Raw genomic sequence first — 19104 nt, 5'->3', positions numbered from 1 at the left:
GGGAGTCTTAAAGCTGCATCACACAAACACACCTAGCAACAGTTTGGCCGACACGTCGTGGTGATATTTAAGTGTATACATACTTTTGGCCATATTGTGTAAATATGAAGAACAAAAGCAAAACCTTAATCCATCGGTTTCTATTTTTAGTGGTTGAGCCAGTTTTTTTTAGGATTATTATCACACTGCACACAATGATACCAAACAATATAACAATGTTTTGTCCATAGCACATTATTTTTCATTTGATGAAGATCCTCTAATGATAGACTAATGGTTAAAGAAAATTCTTCTCATTGCGTCATTCCCATTTGTCATGTAGTCTCATAGAGGAAACTGGTTTGCATAAACAAACATTCTTCAATAAGAAAATAAGGTAATTAAAATTAGAATACCACATTTACTTGCAGATTTTGTCTACAACAGCAAAAACGAGGAAGCCATTATGAGACAGTGATTAAAAGATCACAGGACAGACAAAGAACTACTGATGGGTCCTTAAAAACCATAAGCCTCAATTGCCTACATGTTTCTTAAAGTTATTTGTTGCTTTGATTTAAAAGCATCTGCTGAATAACAATTGAAATAAAAGTTGCTACAGTACATTTTAGATGTTAATGATTTTTCTTTAGGGGGCACGGTGGCTTAGTGGTTAGCACGTTCGCCTCACACCTCCAGGGTTGGGGGTTCGATTCCCGCCTCCGCCTTGTGTGTGTGGAGTTTGCATGTTCTCCCCGTGCCTCGGTGGTTTCCTCCGGGTTTTCCCCCGGTCCAAAGACATGCATGGTAGGTTGATTGGCATCTCTGAAAAATTGTCTGTAGTGTGTGATTGCGTAAGTGAATGAGTGTGTGTGCGCCCTGCGATGGGTTGGCACTCCATCCAGGGTGTATCCTGCCTTGATGCCCAATGAAGCACAGGCTCCCCGTGACCCGAGGTAGATCGGATAAGCAGTAGAAAATGAGTGAGTGAGAGAGATTTTTCTTTAATTTTTCTATTCTTTCCTTGCGCTTACATACAGAAGGATTTTATGACTTGTCTTTCACCTACTCACTACGTAGCTGTCAGTGGTACACATGTCATAACAGGTTAAAAATATTTCTTTTATTTTTCATTATAACAGCATTTCTTAACTCCACTTTTGCACCATGCAAAATGGCTAGTTTTCCAAACTGCGATACACCCGAGACAACTGCATTGGTTAGAGTAGGAAAAGTTGGACTTGAAATCCCTCCAGTCTAACTTTCTCTAGTCCCCAGGTTCCTAACCAAGTCACCATATCCTCTGAGTCTGCATTTTTGTTCTGTTCCAATTTCTAGTACACCTGAGCCAATTAATCAAGGGAAGTAAAATGCTTATTATCTACCTCACAGTCTGAGACTGTCTGTTAGGTCTCTAAGGAATTCTGTAATTCAGCAAGTGAGCTTCCTTCTCATTACATCCAGTGTCTCTGTGAGGTACCTGACAGAATGAGTTGTTGGAATATGAATATGATAGTGTATAAAATAGGAGCCTGCCATAGTCTAGTCAATTTAGGTGCTGCAATGAAGTCTATCCAGGTCCATATTGCAGTCAAATTCTGGTCCACAGCTTCTAAAAGCCTCTGACAGATGCTGAAGTGTTGTACACCAACCAACTATGTATATATATATATATATACTGTATATATAAGCTGAAGTGTTGCATACAAACTTTTAGATATTTTATATATTACTTTTATATTACTTTTATAATATATATAAAAGTTGGTATACAACATTTCAGCATCAGTTCAGCTCATATTTCACCTGCTTTGATGTTTAAAAGCTTTAAAACCAGCCTAAATTTTTATTTGAATAAAAATGTGGTTGCTTCCTAAAGTGTCCTAAAATTATCCACTAATTTTAATGCATTTTTCCTACATAGGATGTGTTCCAGGTCAGTTTTGATCCATTTGTATCACATATAAAAACTGCAAAAAGCCCTGCAAGAAGCTTCTCCTTGTATTGTTCTATATTGGGGCAGCTGGGATATGTCATGGGATAGTGTTCCAGATGTCTGACTAGCTTTTATTAACTTAATTTCGATTTGCTATTGACTAATAATATATTTTAACATTATCAGAGCGCTATCAGTGTGCACGTCAGCAACCACACCAATATCTTTAGACACATAAACCTTTGTTTGATTTAATGACAGATAACAATGACCATTTGTGTTTCCTGTTTTTTACATTCTAGTTAAACAGAAAGAGAAAAAGCCCAAATTGTATAAATCTAATTTTATTACAGCAGTGATTTAATTAGAAGACTCTAATGGGACCCCTATAATATGATCTTTTTGAGAAATACACAGTTATTCAACTGAATCTTAGACATAAACTATAGTAAAAGAAGTATAGTATAATTAGAGATTAGAGATTTAAAAACAGATATAGCTTTGTTTGGATGTTTACTTTGTTATAAACCAAGAGCAGCAATAAGTATTTCTTTGGAACACGTTATATTTACGTCCATATTTTTTCTTGTAAAATATCGTTATCACGTTATCATGTGATAAGTCCTGACGTCAACGGGTTAAAAGGAACTGTTTCCTGTTTCAACAAACACTGTAGAGAGAAAGCTTGGCTTAACACAGAAGTAAATCCAGAGGCTTTAAATCTAAAAATTCTTTAGGAAAACATGAGGTAAGCGATTTAATTTTTTTTTTTTTATAACTTTCATGTAAACAATATATCAGTAATAGAGGTGTTAAAAGTATCCAAATTGTTTAGACAAATTCTTCTTTTAAACAGAAATGTAAGGAATAAAACATGACAGTATGCATTTATATGTAAGGTTTTCATTAACCCCAAATTATAGAAGTTCTGGTTAGATTGTATTTTGTAATTTACAGGAATTTGAAATAAGCACATATAGTTTACAACAGGGTATGTATAGTCCAAGAAAACTCAATGCTGATTATCCAAAGACTTTTGATGCTTTTATACTAACACAAATTAAAGAAGTAGTAAATGTACTTTATTTATTGCTGAATTAACACACCAAGTCACCGTAGCATATATAGGCAAATTAGAATTCCATAGATAGGAGCTGGCTCTGGGTGTGTTAGAGAGGTTGGGTATATTGGCAAAACACCAGTTGTCGTCATACTGGCTGAATTCTGGCCAATATACAAAGCTTTCCTTCTAAGAAGCCTTAAACATATTTAAGAAAATTGTTTTATAAATGCCTTTGCTACATTATTTGCAAGAAATCATGCTATGGAAGACATTGTTTTAACAAACCCAACATTAAAACAGTCAACTAAATGTGTGTAAGCTGCATGTGATTAACTTATACAGGGAATATCACCCTTGGATTGATTCGTACTGTGAACATTTATAAGCCTGAACAATAATTCTATACTAAGAGTGTATATAAATTATATTTGCTTTGAGCACCTCCTGTATAAATTATATACACTCTTAGTATAAATTGTTATACACCCCGTTTTTATTTTTTGGGGGTAATCATATTATAAAATCTATAATTCTTGTTGAAATCCATGCAAAAGAAAAATATATTTCTGTTAAGCAAGACTGGCTGTCTTTAGGAAGTATGAGAGGTTTTTAGTGATGAGTATTCAGCCACTTTGATTTTAGTCATTTAATATACATTCAGTGTATTAAATGAAATTATTTCAAATCGAAACTCATAATGTCAGCTGACTTTGTACTTATAAAAATGAAACAAACATTTTGTTTATTTTCATGATTACCTACTTTTTCTGTACAAGGCCAAAGAACATGAACTATGTACATGAATTTGCAGAGGATATACATGCAGGAAATATATTAACCCTTCTGGACACTTTTCTTTTTTCAGTTTGCCAATTTTTTGGCCATATCTTTCTCTGTGTCTATAATTTTCTGTATTCAAATTTTTTGTATTCAAAAAATGTCCATTAATTTAATTATATATATTTTTATATAAAATATATCAGATCAATATACATATTTTTTGCATAAAAAGTTAAATATTTTTTTTTAAATAATTTTTTAAATAAGTTTTGCTAAATATTAATAAAAAATGCTTTTTAACTACCAAGTTAATTAGTGACATCACTGGGAAGAGATAAAATTTGTCATTTTTACTGTTGACCAAAAGGCGGCGCCATTATCCAATTACACAGGCCTGTGTAACGTGTCAATGGCTGAGTTTTTTGGTCAACAGTAAAAATTGCAAATCTTACCTCTTCCCACCCGAAGGAACCATAAACAAGCAAGAATACATGGTGTTTTCATGCCGTGGCTGTTCTGTTGTTCTGTTTGACATATAAAAGACTGTAATAAAAGGTGAAGAAAAATTCTGTTCACTTTTTATATTAATTTCATTTCGTGTGTATTTTTATTCAAATTTATGACATCACTAATTAATTAGTAAATAAAAAGTAAACTTTTTTTAATAACCAGTATTTTTGATTACAACTGAGGTTGCATTTTTATAGATTTATTTATATTTTATATAAGAAGTTCAATTTAGTGGATGTTTTTGGACACGAACATTAGGAAATAGTATTTTTAGTGTCCACAGGGGTTGAATAACAAATGCTAAAAAACAAAAGTGTCTTTTCCCTCACTGCATATAATAGTTATTATATAGTTACAATATTTTACCATTTGAAGAGTTTTCCCAGGACGCCCACATATAATTCACAGTAATACTTTGTAGAACTCTAAAGTACAGCTCACACAGAGATTTGGTCTGACCTCTCTCTCTCTCTCTCTCTCTCTCTCTCTCTCTCTCTCTCAGCACTGAAGAGCTACAAAACCTTCTGTTAGGTCTGAAGCCTCACAACTTGAATACAAAATCTGCAGACCAGTAAGTGACTACAGGTTTTAATGAAATATATTCAGTAAGTTAATTGTAGATTAAGGATGCAGCTATAAATAACACAATACATCTGCACATTCATACAATTATCCAATCAGCCAATCATGCAGAAGCACAATGCATAAAATAGAGCAGGCCCAGATCAAAAGCTCAGTTAATTTTCACATCAAATGTTAGAGGAAAAAATGTCATCTCAGTGACTTTACCATGAAGTGTTGATGTTCGGAACAGATGAGCTGGTGTGAGTATTTCTGACACTGCTGATCTGCAAATCTGTTCTGCAAACACTAATGCTTTATTGTTGAGATAAGTAAAGGATAATGACAGGACAGGAGTATAGGAATGATAAGTAACTAAAATAACCATTCTTTACAACCATTGTGAGTAGAAAAGCATATAAGGCATATTGGCTACGATATAATAAAAAACCTCTGGCTCCAATGCCTTCAACCAAGTACAGAAATCTGATGCTAGACTAGGAATAGGAATTGAACAGCATACGATTGGGGAAAAGCCATCTGGCCTAAAGAATCTTGATTTCTGCAATGATACTGAGAATTTGGCATCATCAGTATAAATACATGGACCTATCAGTATAGTTAAGGTTGGTGGTGATGTTTTCATGGCACATATTGAGCTCCTTAATAATGATTAAGCATTCTTTGAATATTACAGCATATCTGACTTTGGTAATGATTATCTGCTTTCCATTTTGGGTAATAAAATTAATTTCCTTTACCACTCATATATTGGCTACAGCCAGAGATGTGCTAATTTACAAAGCTCAAGTTGTCTCAAACTGGTTCCATGAGCATGGATAATGATTTCAGTGGCTTTTCCAAATCTGAATCCACTAGAGCACTTTTACACAGATTTTAGGTATGAATGTACAGCTGAAAAAGTAGCATCAATCATCGAATGCAATCATAATTGCAATCATAATGCAAATCTATGCAGAAATCAAACTGTTCCACAAGCTAAAGAGTAGCCTTACCAAGCATTACTGTGTAGCTAAAACGTATTGGTAACTACACTCACCGGCCACTTTATTAGGTACACCTTACTAGTACCGGTGTGGTCTTCTGCTGCTGTAGCCCATCCGCCTCAAGGTTCGACGTGTTGTGCGTTCAGAGATGCTCTTCTGCATACCTCAGTTGTAACGAGTGGTTATTTGAGTTACTGTTGCCTTTCTATCAGCTCGAACCAGTCTGGCCATTCTCCTCTGACCTCTGGCATCAACAAGGCATTTGCACCCACAGAACTGCCGCTCACTGGATATTTTCTCTTTTTCGGACCATTCTCTGCAAACCCTAGAGATGGTTGTGCGTGAAAATCCCAGTAGATCAGCAGTTTCTGAAATACTCAGACCAGCCCGTCTGGCACCAACAACCATGCCACGTTCAGAGTCACTTAAATCACCTTTCTTCCCCATTCTGACGCTCGGTTTGAACTGCAGCAGATCGTCTTGACCATGTCTACATGCCTAAATGCATTGAGTTGCCGCCATGTGATTGGCTGATTAGAAATTTGCGTTAACGAGCAGTTGTACCTAATAAAGTGGCCGGTGAGTGTATATGAAGCAGAAATATAATCCAAGAATTCTGAAAATTTAAGGGCTAAGATACTTAATCTAGAGACTCTAACCGTATAAATGCTTTTGAACAATATAAATATATACCAAGTGAATGCAGACATGACTAAACATGAGCGGATGTGGTAGCTTGGTGCTTAAGGTGTTGGACTACTGATTTTAAGGTATTCAGACCCACCATGCCATCACTGCCGAGCCCCTGAGCAAGGCTCCTAACCTTTAATTGCTAAGTTATATAAAAAAATGAGATAAAAGTAACTCTGAACAAGGGTGTCTGCCAAATCCTGGAAATATAACCAATAAATTAGTCTTTTACTCAAATTATTAATATTATTCAATAAGAAGTTAAATACACATCAGAATATGTTAAAGTTCAGAATTAGTGAAGTGTATTTGGACATGTTCCAAACTGTCCATATATTTGTCATATTTCTTATATATAATGGTTATAATGCAACGTTGAGTTATATTTTTGGTTATGATGTAATGTTGCTGTTGATTTGACAGGTACAAATGTGGGGATTTGCGTTGTCTATCAGCACTCTCAGTCAGATACTGCCATTGGTGCTTACGAAAAAAATCCATAGAAACGTCCGTAGAATTCAAAGATGTACCTATGGCATATTAAAGGTAAGACAAACATGGAAAGAAAGGTGCAACTGTTTTTCATGACTTTGAGATTGAGATTATGTCACAGAAGCAGCCAGTAAAAATCTTCTTAAAAAATCTTGCTTTTATTTTAGATTTACATATCGAGATCTCAATTTGACATTCAGTACATGTAATGGTTATGTTGCTGTGTTTCAGCCAACCAAAGCACACCAACAGAGACACTGAGGACAGAAACTGAAGATGAGGATCAAAACAGTAGCAAGAAGCAGTGTCTTAAAGCATTTTATACAAAAGATTATGATGATTTTTCTATCCATTTTCTTTACCATTTATCTGAAACAGGGTTTTCAGGGGAGCCTGGAGCTTATTACAGGGGACACGTGCACACAGCGGTGGACACCCTGTATAGGGTGCCAAACAATTGTAAAGCACATCAAACACATTACAAACAATTTAGAAAATTGTTAAATTTAGAAAATAGTTAATTGGTCTATATCATGTACCAAACCTACCCCACATGTCTCTGGACTTCAGGAGGAAACCTAATTACCCAGAGAAAACAGCCAAAGCATGAAAGAACATGCAAAGTCTTCGCACAGAGGCAGGAATCTAAAACCCAGTCCTAACCCTTGGTGATGCTGCTGCTGCTGCTGATTATTATTATTATTATTATTATTATTATTATTATTATTATTATTATTATTATTATTATTATTATTATGATTATTATTATTATGCACACAAATATAATTTATTGAATAAAAAGTATAAGATTTTCAGTTTTCCAAAAATGCACCAATCAGGTCACGTATGTAATAGATTTGGAAAAGTGACCTGATTGGTGCATCAGCATCATCCAATTTGCAGTACACATTCATTACCTGATGTATACCATATTTTCCTGGTCATATCAGAAATGAATGAGATTATTTAAACAGTCATATTGTATGCTGTAAAGCTGTATCAGCCTTTGAATAGTTTGGTCTATGTTGTTTGTAGGTGCTTGTAATGGATTAACCTTAATGACATTCAATTTGCATTTGTTATTTTTACATCTTTGTGTTTCTTCTAGTTCTGCTTCAATGGTTTACACCTATTATGTTATTGCTGAGATATGGTTTTACATGTTAAAAACTGAAACCTGCATGTCTGCATTCTGTACACAAGGTTGATTAATTTGCTGCCTAATAAAAGAACGCTTGACTTCGATTTAAAAGGGGGAAAAAAAAGGTTTTTGGGCACCGTCTCATCTCGCCATGAGATGGTAGCATTGCCACATTGTGAAGTTGCTTTGTTGACTTTAAAGTGCCATTTCGACATCTTTCATCATAAAATAAATGATTAAAATGTGTCAGCCCACGCTTTCCACACATCCAATATGGACTGCTAGAGCACAGTTAATCTGATAATTAGCTGTTAACAATAGTAAATGTGTTAGAACAGGGAAACGAGGTTGGACTCTTGTATTGAATTCTTACTCCCAGGCCACCATTCACCTACAGTCCCATTGTTATACTTGAAATAAGAACATGACTCCTTGCTGAATATATCAGGGTCCTAAACGTTCAGTGGAACACAATTCAGTTTTTCTCCTACTCTAGCAACAGTCCAATAATACAGCGAATATAAAAGCAGCAATAACTTTTATTGTACTTTTTTATTACAAAACAATTCAATTCAGTCTTTTCTGTGATTTACTTGAAATGCTGAGGAAAATTAGAAAACTGCTCTGCTAACAGGATTTAAAAAGAGCAATATCGTACAGTATAAAGACCGTAGATTTCTTTCAGTTATATTTCCACTTTAAGATACAATCCAAAAGCCTTGCATTATGAACAACCGTAATGGCAGTAATTTTTAGTGTGAGTGAATGAGAGTGTGTGTGTGCCCTGCGATGGTTTGGCACTCCGTCCAGGGTGTATCCTGCCTTGATGCTTGATGACGCCTGAGATCCAAATATAATTTATTGAATAAAAAGTATAAGATTTTCAGTTTTCCAAAAATGCACCAATCAGGTCACGTATGTAATAGATTTGGAAAAGTGACCTGATTGGTGCATCAGCATCATCCAATTTGCAGTACACATTCATTACCTGATGTGTGTTGTGAATAATGATAGTGAATTTTCATATTTTCCTGGTCATATCAGAAATGAATGAGATTATTTAAACAGTCATATTGTATGCTGTAAAGCTGTATCAGCCTTTGAATAGTTTGGTCTTGATGACGCCTGAGATAGGCACAGGCTCCCCGTGACCCGAGGTAGTTCGGATAAGCGGTAGAAGATGAGTGAGTGAGTGAGTATACCAAAACAAGTAATTGACAAAGGATGGTGTGACATCCTAGGTTTCCTCTGAGGTCACCAGTTTCCACTCACCTCTCCAAAACATGGCAGTAGAACTCTAAATTGCTCCTAGGAACACATGCGCACATGCATAACATTTATACACGGCCAACAACAACTACGAGTTGAAGATTTGGCAGTTGACGTAGAAACACCTCAAACAGGTTTTACTTGTTCAGGAAGAAAGATTTCAAGTTATGACACCAGCATATTTACCGAGATACACTCAGAAAACACAGGTGAGTAAGCTTGTCTTTATAAACAGCTGAAAACAAAGACATTAAGTTGCAAGAGCGCCAACATCGTCAAATCATGAGGTAAGACGTTTTTGTTGTTGTTTTGTAATTTTTTATGCTAACAATATATCACTAAAAGTGATGGAAAAAGTATTCAAAATCCTTACTCTGATTTATTAGTTACAGATTTTGGGTATCTTTAAAATCTTTGCAAAAATAATAATCTTGTTATTATTATTTCATTTATTTTATTATTATTATTATTATTATTATTATTATTATTATTATTATTATTATTATTACATAGAAATGTATTTTAGGACTAAAACATAATATACTATTAAGAGAAAGGTTTCTAATAACCCCAATTTATAATATTATAACTGTCTTACAGCATTTTTTACAGCAAATTTTCTTGTCTGTCTAAAATATTCTTCAACATGACATACATACATAAAAAAACTTAAACAAAATTATGTAGAATTTTTTTTAAACCCCCCTAATGATATGTCAAATGTCCAAGTAAAACAAGTCACTTACTCACCTAAAATAAATAAACAAATAAACAATCACATTGAGTGATTCAACGTGCTTACAACTGTGACGTGTTTCGTAACATATTCTTTGTTAACGTTGCTAAGTAATGAGCACCACAACGTTGCTAAGTAATGAGCAGTGTTTGTGGAGGTAAACAATACAAGCTGTAATGACAGTCAATTAAACCTACTACAGTTTAATGTTGGTAGCATTCGTTAGCTGCTTCACAGCAATCACAAATAGAGTACTTTTTATTGAAAATAGGTAAACTTTCAATAAATGTCAGTAGGGAGCTACAGCATGTACACGTGTTGAACTATAAATAGCGTTAGGTGAGTGCTGTAAAAGTGTTCTGTGCTGTGTGGGGCTTTGTGTGTGGCTTTGTGTGGGGCGCCAACAGACTGATCCTTATCCATTGGCTCTAAGCTGCCATCAGATCATACATTAGAAAACATGCTGGTTTTTCTGTCTTATTTCTGTGGCTAAAATTTCTGCCTCCCACCCAGATATGAATGAAAGTATATTGAGTAACATAAACAAATATGTGCCCTGGGTTCAACTGGCATCCTGTCCAGGGTGTACCCTGCCTTTACCCTGAGTCTCCTGGTATAGGCTCCAGGGACACAACCAAGTAGTATACTGTAAGTGGTCTAGAGAATAGATGGATAAATGGATAAATAAAAATAAATATTTACTCTTTTCCTCATTTCTCCTCACTGTATCTAATAGCCTTACTAGGCTGCAGAATATACTGTAGAATTGGACCGTGTGAAGAGTTTTCTCAGACTGCTCTTAGCATTTCATAATTCACAGAAGTCTCTCTCTCTCTCTCTCTCTCTCTCTCTCTCTCTCTGTTCTGGCAGCAGCGAGCAGCTAAAAATCGATCTGTTATGTCTGAACCCTGACTATGTGAACACATCACCTGCACATCAGTAAGTGGCCTCAGGTTTCATATTTAAATATATTCAATATGTTCATCCTGGGGGCACGGTGGCTTAGTGGTTAGCACGTTCGCCTCACACCTCCAGGGTTGGGGGTTCGATTCCCGCCTCCACCTTGTGTGTGTGGAGTTTGCATGTTCTCCCCGTGCCTCGGGGGTTTCCTCCGGGTACTCCGGTTTCCTCCCCCGGTCCAAAGACATGCATGGTAGGTTGATTGGCATCTCTGGAAAATTGTCTGTAGTGTGTGATTGCGTGAGTGAATGAGAGTGTGTGTGTGTGTGCCCTGTGATGGGTTGGCACTCCGTCCAGGGTGTATTCTGCCTTGATGCCCGATGACGCCTGAGACTAAGACTAAGAAATGCATCTGTGCAACATATTGAATCTTGAGGTGGATGGATTTCAGAGGCAGAAGACAACAAGGTTCAATTTCTGTCAGACAAGAACATAAAGCTGAGATCACAGTGGAAAAAAACGTCATCTGGTCTGAATCTTAACTTCTTCTGTAGGACGTACCAGGGAGGCATTTGGCATGTTTAGTATGATTCCATGGGCTCCACCTTCTTTAATTACCAGATCAGGCTGCCGTTGGTGGTGTAATGCTGTGAGGAATGTTTTCAAAGCTCAAACGTCATCTCAACCTGACATTGAGTTTAGTAGACTTCAGTGGCCTCCACAGTCACCAGAACCAGTGCTTCCAGAAGAATGGGATGCAGTCGTGTCAACAAGGACCAGGGTTTCAAAAGAATGTTTCCAACAGCTCATGAAATCCATACATTTTATTGAGGTTGTTCTGAGAGCAATGGGGACACCAAACCAGTTTTACTATATTATTCCCAATAAACTGTTGGTTAGTGTAATGCACAAAAATATTAAGTACATACAAAAATAAATAATCCAACAGAATTCCTATTCAGTGTCAGTGGGTTAGACATTGTAAACCTTGTAACTTCCTATTCATTTACCCGATATGGCAGTAAGTGATATGAATGATGGTTCATAATGAGATCTATCCATTTGAGAATTATAATCCAAATATCCTTAGCATATTGTGGGTTAAGGACTTTGCTGAAGGATCCAGTAATCTTTTTCACTGCAGGGATGCAGGGATTTAGAACATACACCAATGATTTAAGTTTGATCGTAGTACTCTCAAATCTAAGCATATTTTAGTCATTTGTAGCATTTGATAGTAATGTAAGTTTACGCTAGTAAGGTAACTTTAAGTTAAATTGCTTAATAGTTTGAGTTATGACCAGGCCTCTTTATCTCCATGGAGACAGAATTTTTTTTAGGCGATACACATGAACAGAAGCACTGCATTAACATTACACGTGACAGGACATTTTTAACTGTTAGCCACCTACTTTTCTCATGCGCGGCAACGCGGCCGCCTAACGAGCTTTGTCAGTGAACACCGTCCTGCACTGCACCTCCTTCCAAACAAGGACAAGGTGCAGAGGACAAGGACTGCTTCCAGAAGAGGAGAGGAGAGGAGAGGACAAGGACTGCTTCCAGAAAGAGGAGTGGAGAGGACAAGGACTGCTTCCAGAAGAGGAGAGGAGAAGAGAGGACAATGACTGCTTCCAGAAGAGGAGAGAGTAGAGGAGAGAAGAGTAGAGGAGGGGAGAGGAGAGGAGAGAAGAGTAGAGGAGGGGAGAGGAGAGGAGAGGAGAAGAGAGGAGCGGAGAGGAGAATAGAGGAGAGGAGAGACGAGACGAGACGAGACAAGAGGAGATGAGAGGAGTGAGGAGAAGAGAGAAGGAGAGAAGAGGAGAGGGGAGAGGAGAGGAGACAAGAAGAGAGGAGAGGAGAGGAGATGAGAGGAGTGAGGAGAAGAGAGAAGGAGAGAAGAGATTAGGTGAGGGGAGAGGAGAGGAGAGGACAAGGACTGCTTCCAGAAGAGGAGAGAGTAGAGGAGAGGATGGGAGAGGAGAGGAGAGGAGAGGAGAGGAGAGGAGAGACTGGACGAGACGAGTCAAGACGAGACGAGAGGAGAGGAGAGGAGACGAGAGGAGTGAGGAGAAGAGAGAAGGAGAGAAGAGAAGAGGAGAGGGGAGAGGAGAGGAGACAAGAAGAGAGGAGAGGAGAAAAGAGGGAACGAGACGAGAGGAGAGGAGAGGAAACGAGACGAGACGAGACGAGAGGAGAGAGGAGGGCGAAGGTAAAACTGTAGTACCACAGTGTGCGTTTAATTTTAGCTTTCTGTTAGTTAACTTAGTTGCCTTATGATTCCATTGGCTGTACAGTACATGGAGAAATGCAAAATGATGTTTTAACCAATTTTACATTTTTGTTAGTCACATGTAAGCTAACCTGGCCACCATGTCATTTTATGGGCTGTTTGTACAAAGTGAAAAACATTGTTTTAAACAGTTTGACAAGACATTTTCACCTCTTTTTGCTGCTTTTTTTGCGTAGCTTGTTAATTCCTTTTCACGTTGATTAAAATGCTGGTGATATAGCTAATTTTATGTACATAACTAAGCATTGACATTAGCTAAGCATTTCACTGGACTTAATGTTACTCAGTTTTAATTAAGTCCCAAAAAAAGTTAAATTAAAAAATAGTTGTGATAGTTACATTGTTGTGATTAGTTTATGTTCCATCATTGATTGTTAACTGTTTTGTTTTTATTGTGTTGCATGTCTCAGGAATAGATGGAAGAGAAATGAAAACTTTGAATTTCATGTTCTAAATTGAAATAAAACAGAAAAAATATATGCTTTTGTGTTTTGCATTTTTATTTTTCACTTCACTTTCATTTATTCTGTAATCAGACAAAGCAATGATACTGTTAAGAGTTTAATTTGAATAAACATGGCGTTTAATTTAACTTAAAATAGTTTAAGTTTAGTTTAACTTAAAATAACAAAGTTAAATTCAATCATGTTTTTATTACACATTAATTTTTTAAGGCAACCTTTTTTTTTTTTTTTTTTAATTAAATTAAATTCAACTCATCCTTACAGTGTTCTTTCTACCTATCTCAAGTGGCAGATATTATAGACAGGGCCTAAAATAGTGTAACTATGTGTAACATGGGCTAGAAATAATAAGTGTTAATATAAAATTCTTGACATAAATAATTATCCAAGAGGGTTTGTTGTTATAAAATAGTAACTGATAATGGAAGGGATTATTGTTATTGCCCTGTCATGTTTTATTCTGTTCATTGCCATATCTTCTGTCATATTTAATTGTTAGTGTTTATTAAAGTATGATACACTGATGTTTTTCGTTTTTTTACCCATTTATTGAAACACTCAATATAAACAAAACTTTAATATAAATATGTAAAGCTCCATTAGTTAAATGACTGGAGCATTGTTCCTGTTTAACAATAAGGGTTAAATACACTGCATTTAAATGTAGCTTGTGGAAGATATTTAATGCTTATTTCAGTATATTTCTATATATATATGTATCACAGAATTATGAATACATATTAGGATATGGTTATAATTTGACTTCTGTCTTTGTTGTTTTGTAACAGATACAGCTGTGGCGTTTCACTAAATCTGCCTGTGCACCCATTTGTTCGGTGCCGATGGCACTTAAGGAAAATGGCAAAGCAAAAGTCCAGGGAAGATTTTATAGATTTTAAAGATACATCCATTCACAATTAAAGGTAAGACTAATGTGGTTTAACAGGTGGAATTATTCTGCATTAATCTGGTGGAAACTATATCTACTTAAGTAGCCAATAAAAGACATTGTTTAGAACACAGTTATTTTTTTTAAAGATCTCAATTTTTATTTTCTGTCTATGTGTTTGTTACTGTGTTTTAGCCAAAAGGTTGCCAACAAGACATCCATTGAGGACAGACACATCAGTCCAGTGATGAGGATCAACACAGCAATCATGAAGCATTACACAGTTATATATTGGATCTTAATTTTAGTTTCTGTCTGTGTTTGTTTCTGTATTTAACCCAAAGTGCGCCAACAATGATATACACTGAGGACAGAAACATCAGTCCAGTGATGAGTATTAGCACAGTAACAAGAAGCATAATCTGAAGAAAAGATGAAGCTGCTGATTACAAATGTGACTGCTGAAAAAGAAAACTGCTACATTAACTGAATGAGTAGGAAAATAATTCATGACCCAGACCACTTTTGACCAATGAAATGGGTCATGAATTATGATGACACATGTTCATACATGTGGTCGTGCCAGAAATGAATTCAATATTGTTAAACAATCATATGCAGTAAAGCTGTATCAGCTTTTAAATGGTTATGCCTATGTTTTTGTATTGTCTGTAATTCATTGGTGTACAACTCGTATTGAGATGCATTGTATTTTACAAGTCTTTTTAATTTCATTAAATGCTAATTATACTATTACTCCTCTAAGAACCATCATCTTTGTAAATTCTGCTTCCTGTTTTCCTGGAATGGCTCACTGTCTCCACTACATTGTTGTTGACGAGTTGTTTTTTATGTGATGATATCTGGATTTTCACTACACTGATTTACCTTGATCACATTGGTTTTGTAAAAAGCAATACACTGGTCTTGATTTCCGGTTTATAAAGATTGAACTCTTACTCACAAGCCACGTTTCACCTACATTACCATTGTTCTAAGTGAAATAAGAACACAAATTCTTGCTGAATATATCCGGGTATAAAAGGACCAGTGGGACACAATTTCAGTCAAATAATACAACTGTACTTTAAAAAAAAACAAACAAACAAAAAAAATAAAAAATTTTAACAGGCTATTGGAAATCTTTTTTTTGCTTAAAGCCTGTTAGCATAGCAATTTTATCATTTTCCTCAGCATTTGCAATTAAATCACTGAAAGGACTTTCTCTTCCCTAGCTGACAAACTATAACGCCTGTGTTGAAGCTATCTTTGTAAAAGAAAATTTTCTAGCTGTATCCTCAGCTGTTGAGTGGTTTCTTTTATTAAAAGTAGCAACCTTGAACAGTATAAAGACAGTAGGGTTTCAAGATACAATCCAAAAGTCTTAGGCTTGCATTGTAAACAACTGTATTAGGGGAAATTTTGACCTGTGTACAACTTATAAAGACTAGGTTTCGAAGCTGAATTAGAGTGCATATTTTATTGTGAAGTCATTTGTATGAAATTGAACAAAATCCAAGCACATTAGACTTTCTTGTTTGAATATACCAATTCACTGAGAACATACCAAAACAAATAATGCAGAAAGGATGGTGTGACATTTGTTAATTTCGTCACCTATTTTTAATTTAGTCTTAGTCTTGTGCCAAATGTCCTTGTTAGTTTTAGTCATATTTAGTCATTCACATATCTTTTTTTGTTAGTCAAGTTTTAGTCGACTAAAAGTCTCATAATTTTAGTCTAGTTTTAGTCAAAAGAAAACTCAAGGTATCTTAGTCAAGTTTTAGTCGACTAAAAGCCTTTTAATTTTAGTCTAGTTTTAGTCAAAAAATTGTAGTCTTTTTTTAAAACAACACACTATTACTGAGATTATTACTGATAAACATTTCAGTAAACATTGGTTAAATGTAATAATTACCTGACAAAATACACTTGTTGAATGATTTTTGTTGAATGCAAATGTTAAACATGTCTGGTTTTCAATTTCTGATTTAGGAGACACATTCCCGGACTTGCGCTCAGGATTTTTTTTTGAGCGGCGTGTGGACGAATTGTTTCTACGCACAAACTAAACAGCGCGAAGCCGCGAACTCGTTCGGAATATTTTAAAGGCGTAAGAGCTGATGAAAAAGCAGAGACAATTATAGACCAAAAATGAAGAGAGATTTTATCTTAGTTTTTATTTTATATAAAACATTTTTGTCTCGTCTTTTTTCCGTCAACAGTAATGCATGTTAATTTAGTCTTAATCAGCATTTTTGGACAGCGGTGCAGTCTTGTCATTGTCTCGTCTTAGTCATGAAAAAAAAAGGTTGTTGACGAACATATTTCGTCTCGTCTCGTCTGACGAGAAATTAACACTAGTGTGACATGGAGTCAGAGAATTACTACCTGAAAAAAATAATAATAGTGAAAATAAAATCGGGGCCGGGTCGCGGGGGCAGCAGTCTGAGCAGGGACACCCAGTCTTCACTCTCCCCAGACACTTCCTCCAGCTCCTCCGGGGGAATACCGAGGTGTTCCCAGGCCAGCCGGGAAACATAGTCCCTCCAGCGTGTCCTAGGTCTTCCCCGGGGCCTCCTCCCGGTTGGACATGCCCGGAACACCTCCCCAGGGAGGCGTCCAGGAGGCATCCGGAACAGATGCCCGAGCCACCTCAGCTGACTCCTCTCGATGTGGAGGAGCAGCGGCTCTACTCTGAGTTCCTCCCGAGTGACCGAGCTCCTCACCCTATCTCTAAGGGAGCACCCAGCCACCCTGCGGAGGAAACTCATTTCGGACGCCTGTATCCAGGATCTTGTCCTTTCGGTCATGACCCAAAGCTCATGACCATAGGTGAGGGTAGGAACGTAGATCGACTGGTAAATAGAGAGCTTCGCCTTGCGGCTCAGCTCTTTCTTCACCACAACAGACCGGTATATCGACCGCATCACTGCAGAAGATACACCGATCCGCCTGTCGATCAGCCGCTCCATCCTTCCCTCACTCGTAAACAAGACCCCAAGATACTTAAACTCCTCCACTTGAGGCAGGAGCTTTCCACCAACTTGAAGGGGGCAAGCCACCCTTTCCGGCTGAGAACCATGGCCTCGGACTTGGAGGTGCTGATTCTCATCCCGGCCGCTTCACACTCGGCTGCAAACCGTCCCAGTGCACGCTGAAGGTCCTGATTTGAAGAAGCCAACAGGACAACATCATCTGCAAAAAGCAGAGACGAAATCCCGTGGTCCCCAAACCGGACTCCCTCCGGCCCCCGACCGCGCCTAGAAATCCTGTCCATATAAATAATGAACAGGACCGGTGACAAAGGGCAGCCCTGCCGGAGTCCAACATGCACCGGGAACAAGTCTGACTTACTGCCGGCAAAGCGAACCAAACTCCTGCTACGGTCATATAGGGACCGGACAGCCCTTAGCAGAGGGCCCCGGACCCCATACTCCCAGAGCACCCCCCACAGGTCACCACGAGGGACACAGTCGAATGCCTTCTCCAGATCCACAAAGCACTTGTGGACTGGTTGGGCAAACTCCCATGAACCATCCAGCAACCTGCCGAGGGTATAGAGATGGTCCAGTGTTCCACGACCGGGATGAAACCCGCATTGTTCCTCCTGAATCCGAGGTTCGACTATCGGCCGAATTCTCCTCTCCAGTACCCTGGCATAGACTTTTCCGGGGAGGCTGAGAAGTGTGATCCCCCTGTAGTTGGAACACACCCTCTGGTCCCCCTTCTTAAACAGAGGGACCACCACCCCAGTCTGCCATTCCAGAGGCACTGTCCCCAGCCTCCACGCGACATTGCAGAGGCGTGTCAACCAAGACAGCCCCACAACATCCAGAGACTTGAGGTACTCAGGGCGGATCTCATCCACCCCCGGTGCCTTGCCACTGAGGAGCTTCTCAACTACCTCAGTGACCTCAGCTTGGGAGATCGACGAGTCCACAACTGAGCCCTCGGTCTCTGCTTCCTCAATGGAAGACATGTCGGTGGGGTTGAGGAGAACCTCGAAGTACTCCTTCCACCATCCGAGGATGTCCCCAGTCGAAGTCAGCAGATTCCCACTCCCACTGTAAACAGTGTGCGCAGGGCTCTGCTTTACCCTCCTGAGGCGCCGGACGGTTTCCCAGAATTTCTTCGAGGCCAACCGATAGTCCTTCTCCATGGCCTCACCGAACTCCTCCCAGACCCGAGTTTCTGCCTCCGCAACCACCCGGGCTGAAGCTCGCTTGGCCCTCCGGTACCTATCAGCTGCCTCCGAAGTCCCCCGAGCCAACCAGGCTCGATAGGACTCCTTCTTCAGCTTGACGGCATCCCTTACTTCCGGGGTCCACCACCGGGTTCGGGGATTGCCACCACGACAGGCACCGGAGACCTTACGGCCTCGTCGACAATGGAGG

At 38.0% G+C, this 19104-nt stretch overlaps 1 protein-coding gene across 3 annotated transcripts; it reads left to right on the top strand.

The window, feature by feature from the left end:
• Positions 1-2534: 2534 nt before the first annotated feature.
• LOC132857381 (uncharacterized) lies at positions 2535-15463 on the top strand. 3 transcript variants are annotated; one of them, XR_009649536.1, is made up of 7 exons: positions 2535-2663; positions 4771-4839; positions 6950-7072; positions 7250-9715; positions 11038-11103; positions 14607-14741; positions 14903-15463. XR_009649536.1 is itself a non-coding variant. In XM_060887342.1 (3 exons), the coding sequence occupies exons 1-2, from the start codon at positions 12847-12849 to the stop codon at positions 14627-14629; spliced, it is 450 nt and encodes a 149-aa protein (XP_060743325.1). In that variant the 5' UTR covers positions 11123-12846; the 3' UTR covers positions 14630-14741; positions 14903-15463. The 3 variants fall into 3 exon arrangements, 1 of the variants encoding a protein (XP_060743325.1); XR_009649537.1 differs by having other exon boundaries at positions 11035-11103; XM_060887342.1 differs by lacking the exons at positions 2535-2663; positions 4771-4839; positions 6950-7072; positions 7250-9715; positions 11038-11103 and adding an exon at positions 11123-13273.
• Positions 15464-19104: the final 3641 nt, after the last annotated feature.

The sequence above is a fragment of the Tachysurus vachellii genome, chromosome 14, assembly GCF_030014155.1.
Source record: "Tachysurus vachellii isolate PV-2020 chromosome 14, HZAU_Pvac_v1, whole genome shotgun sequence".
In the NCBI taxonomy this organism is placed as follows: domain Eukaryota; kingdom Metazoa; phylum Chordata; class Actinopteri; order Siluriformes; family Bagridae; genus Tachysurus; species Tachysurus vachellii.
Note: the sequence above shows the minus strand (reverse complement) of the source record. Positions and strands in the feature narration are given on the sequence as shown.

Excerpts from the sequence above, each read along its gene's own strand:
- LOC132857381 (XM_060887342.1), top strand. The coding sequence starts at position 12,847 with ATGAGAGGAGTGAGGAGAAGAGAGAAGGAGAGAAGAGGAGAGGGGAGA. Across the intron at positions 13,274-14,606 it reads GAGGAGAGAGGAGGGCGAAG|ATACAGCTGTGGCGTTTCAC; the intron begins GTAAAACTGTAG and ends GTTTTGTAACAG.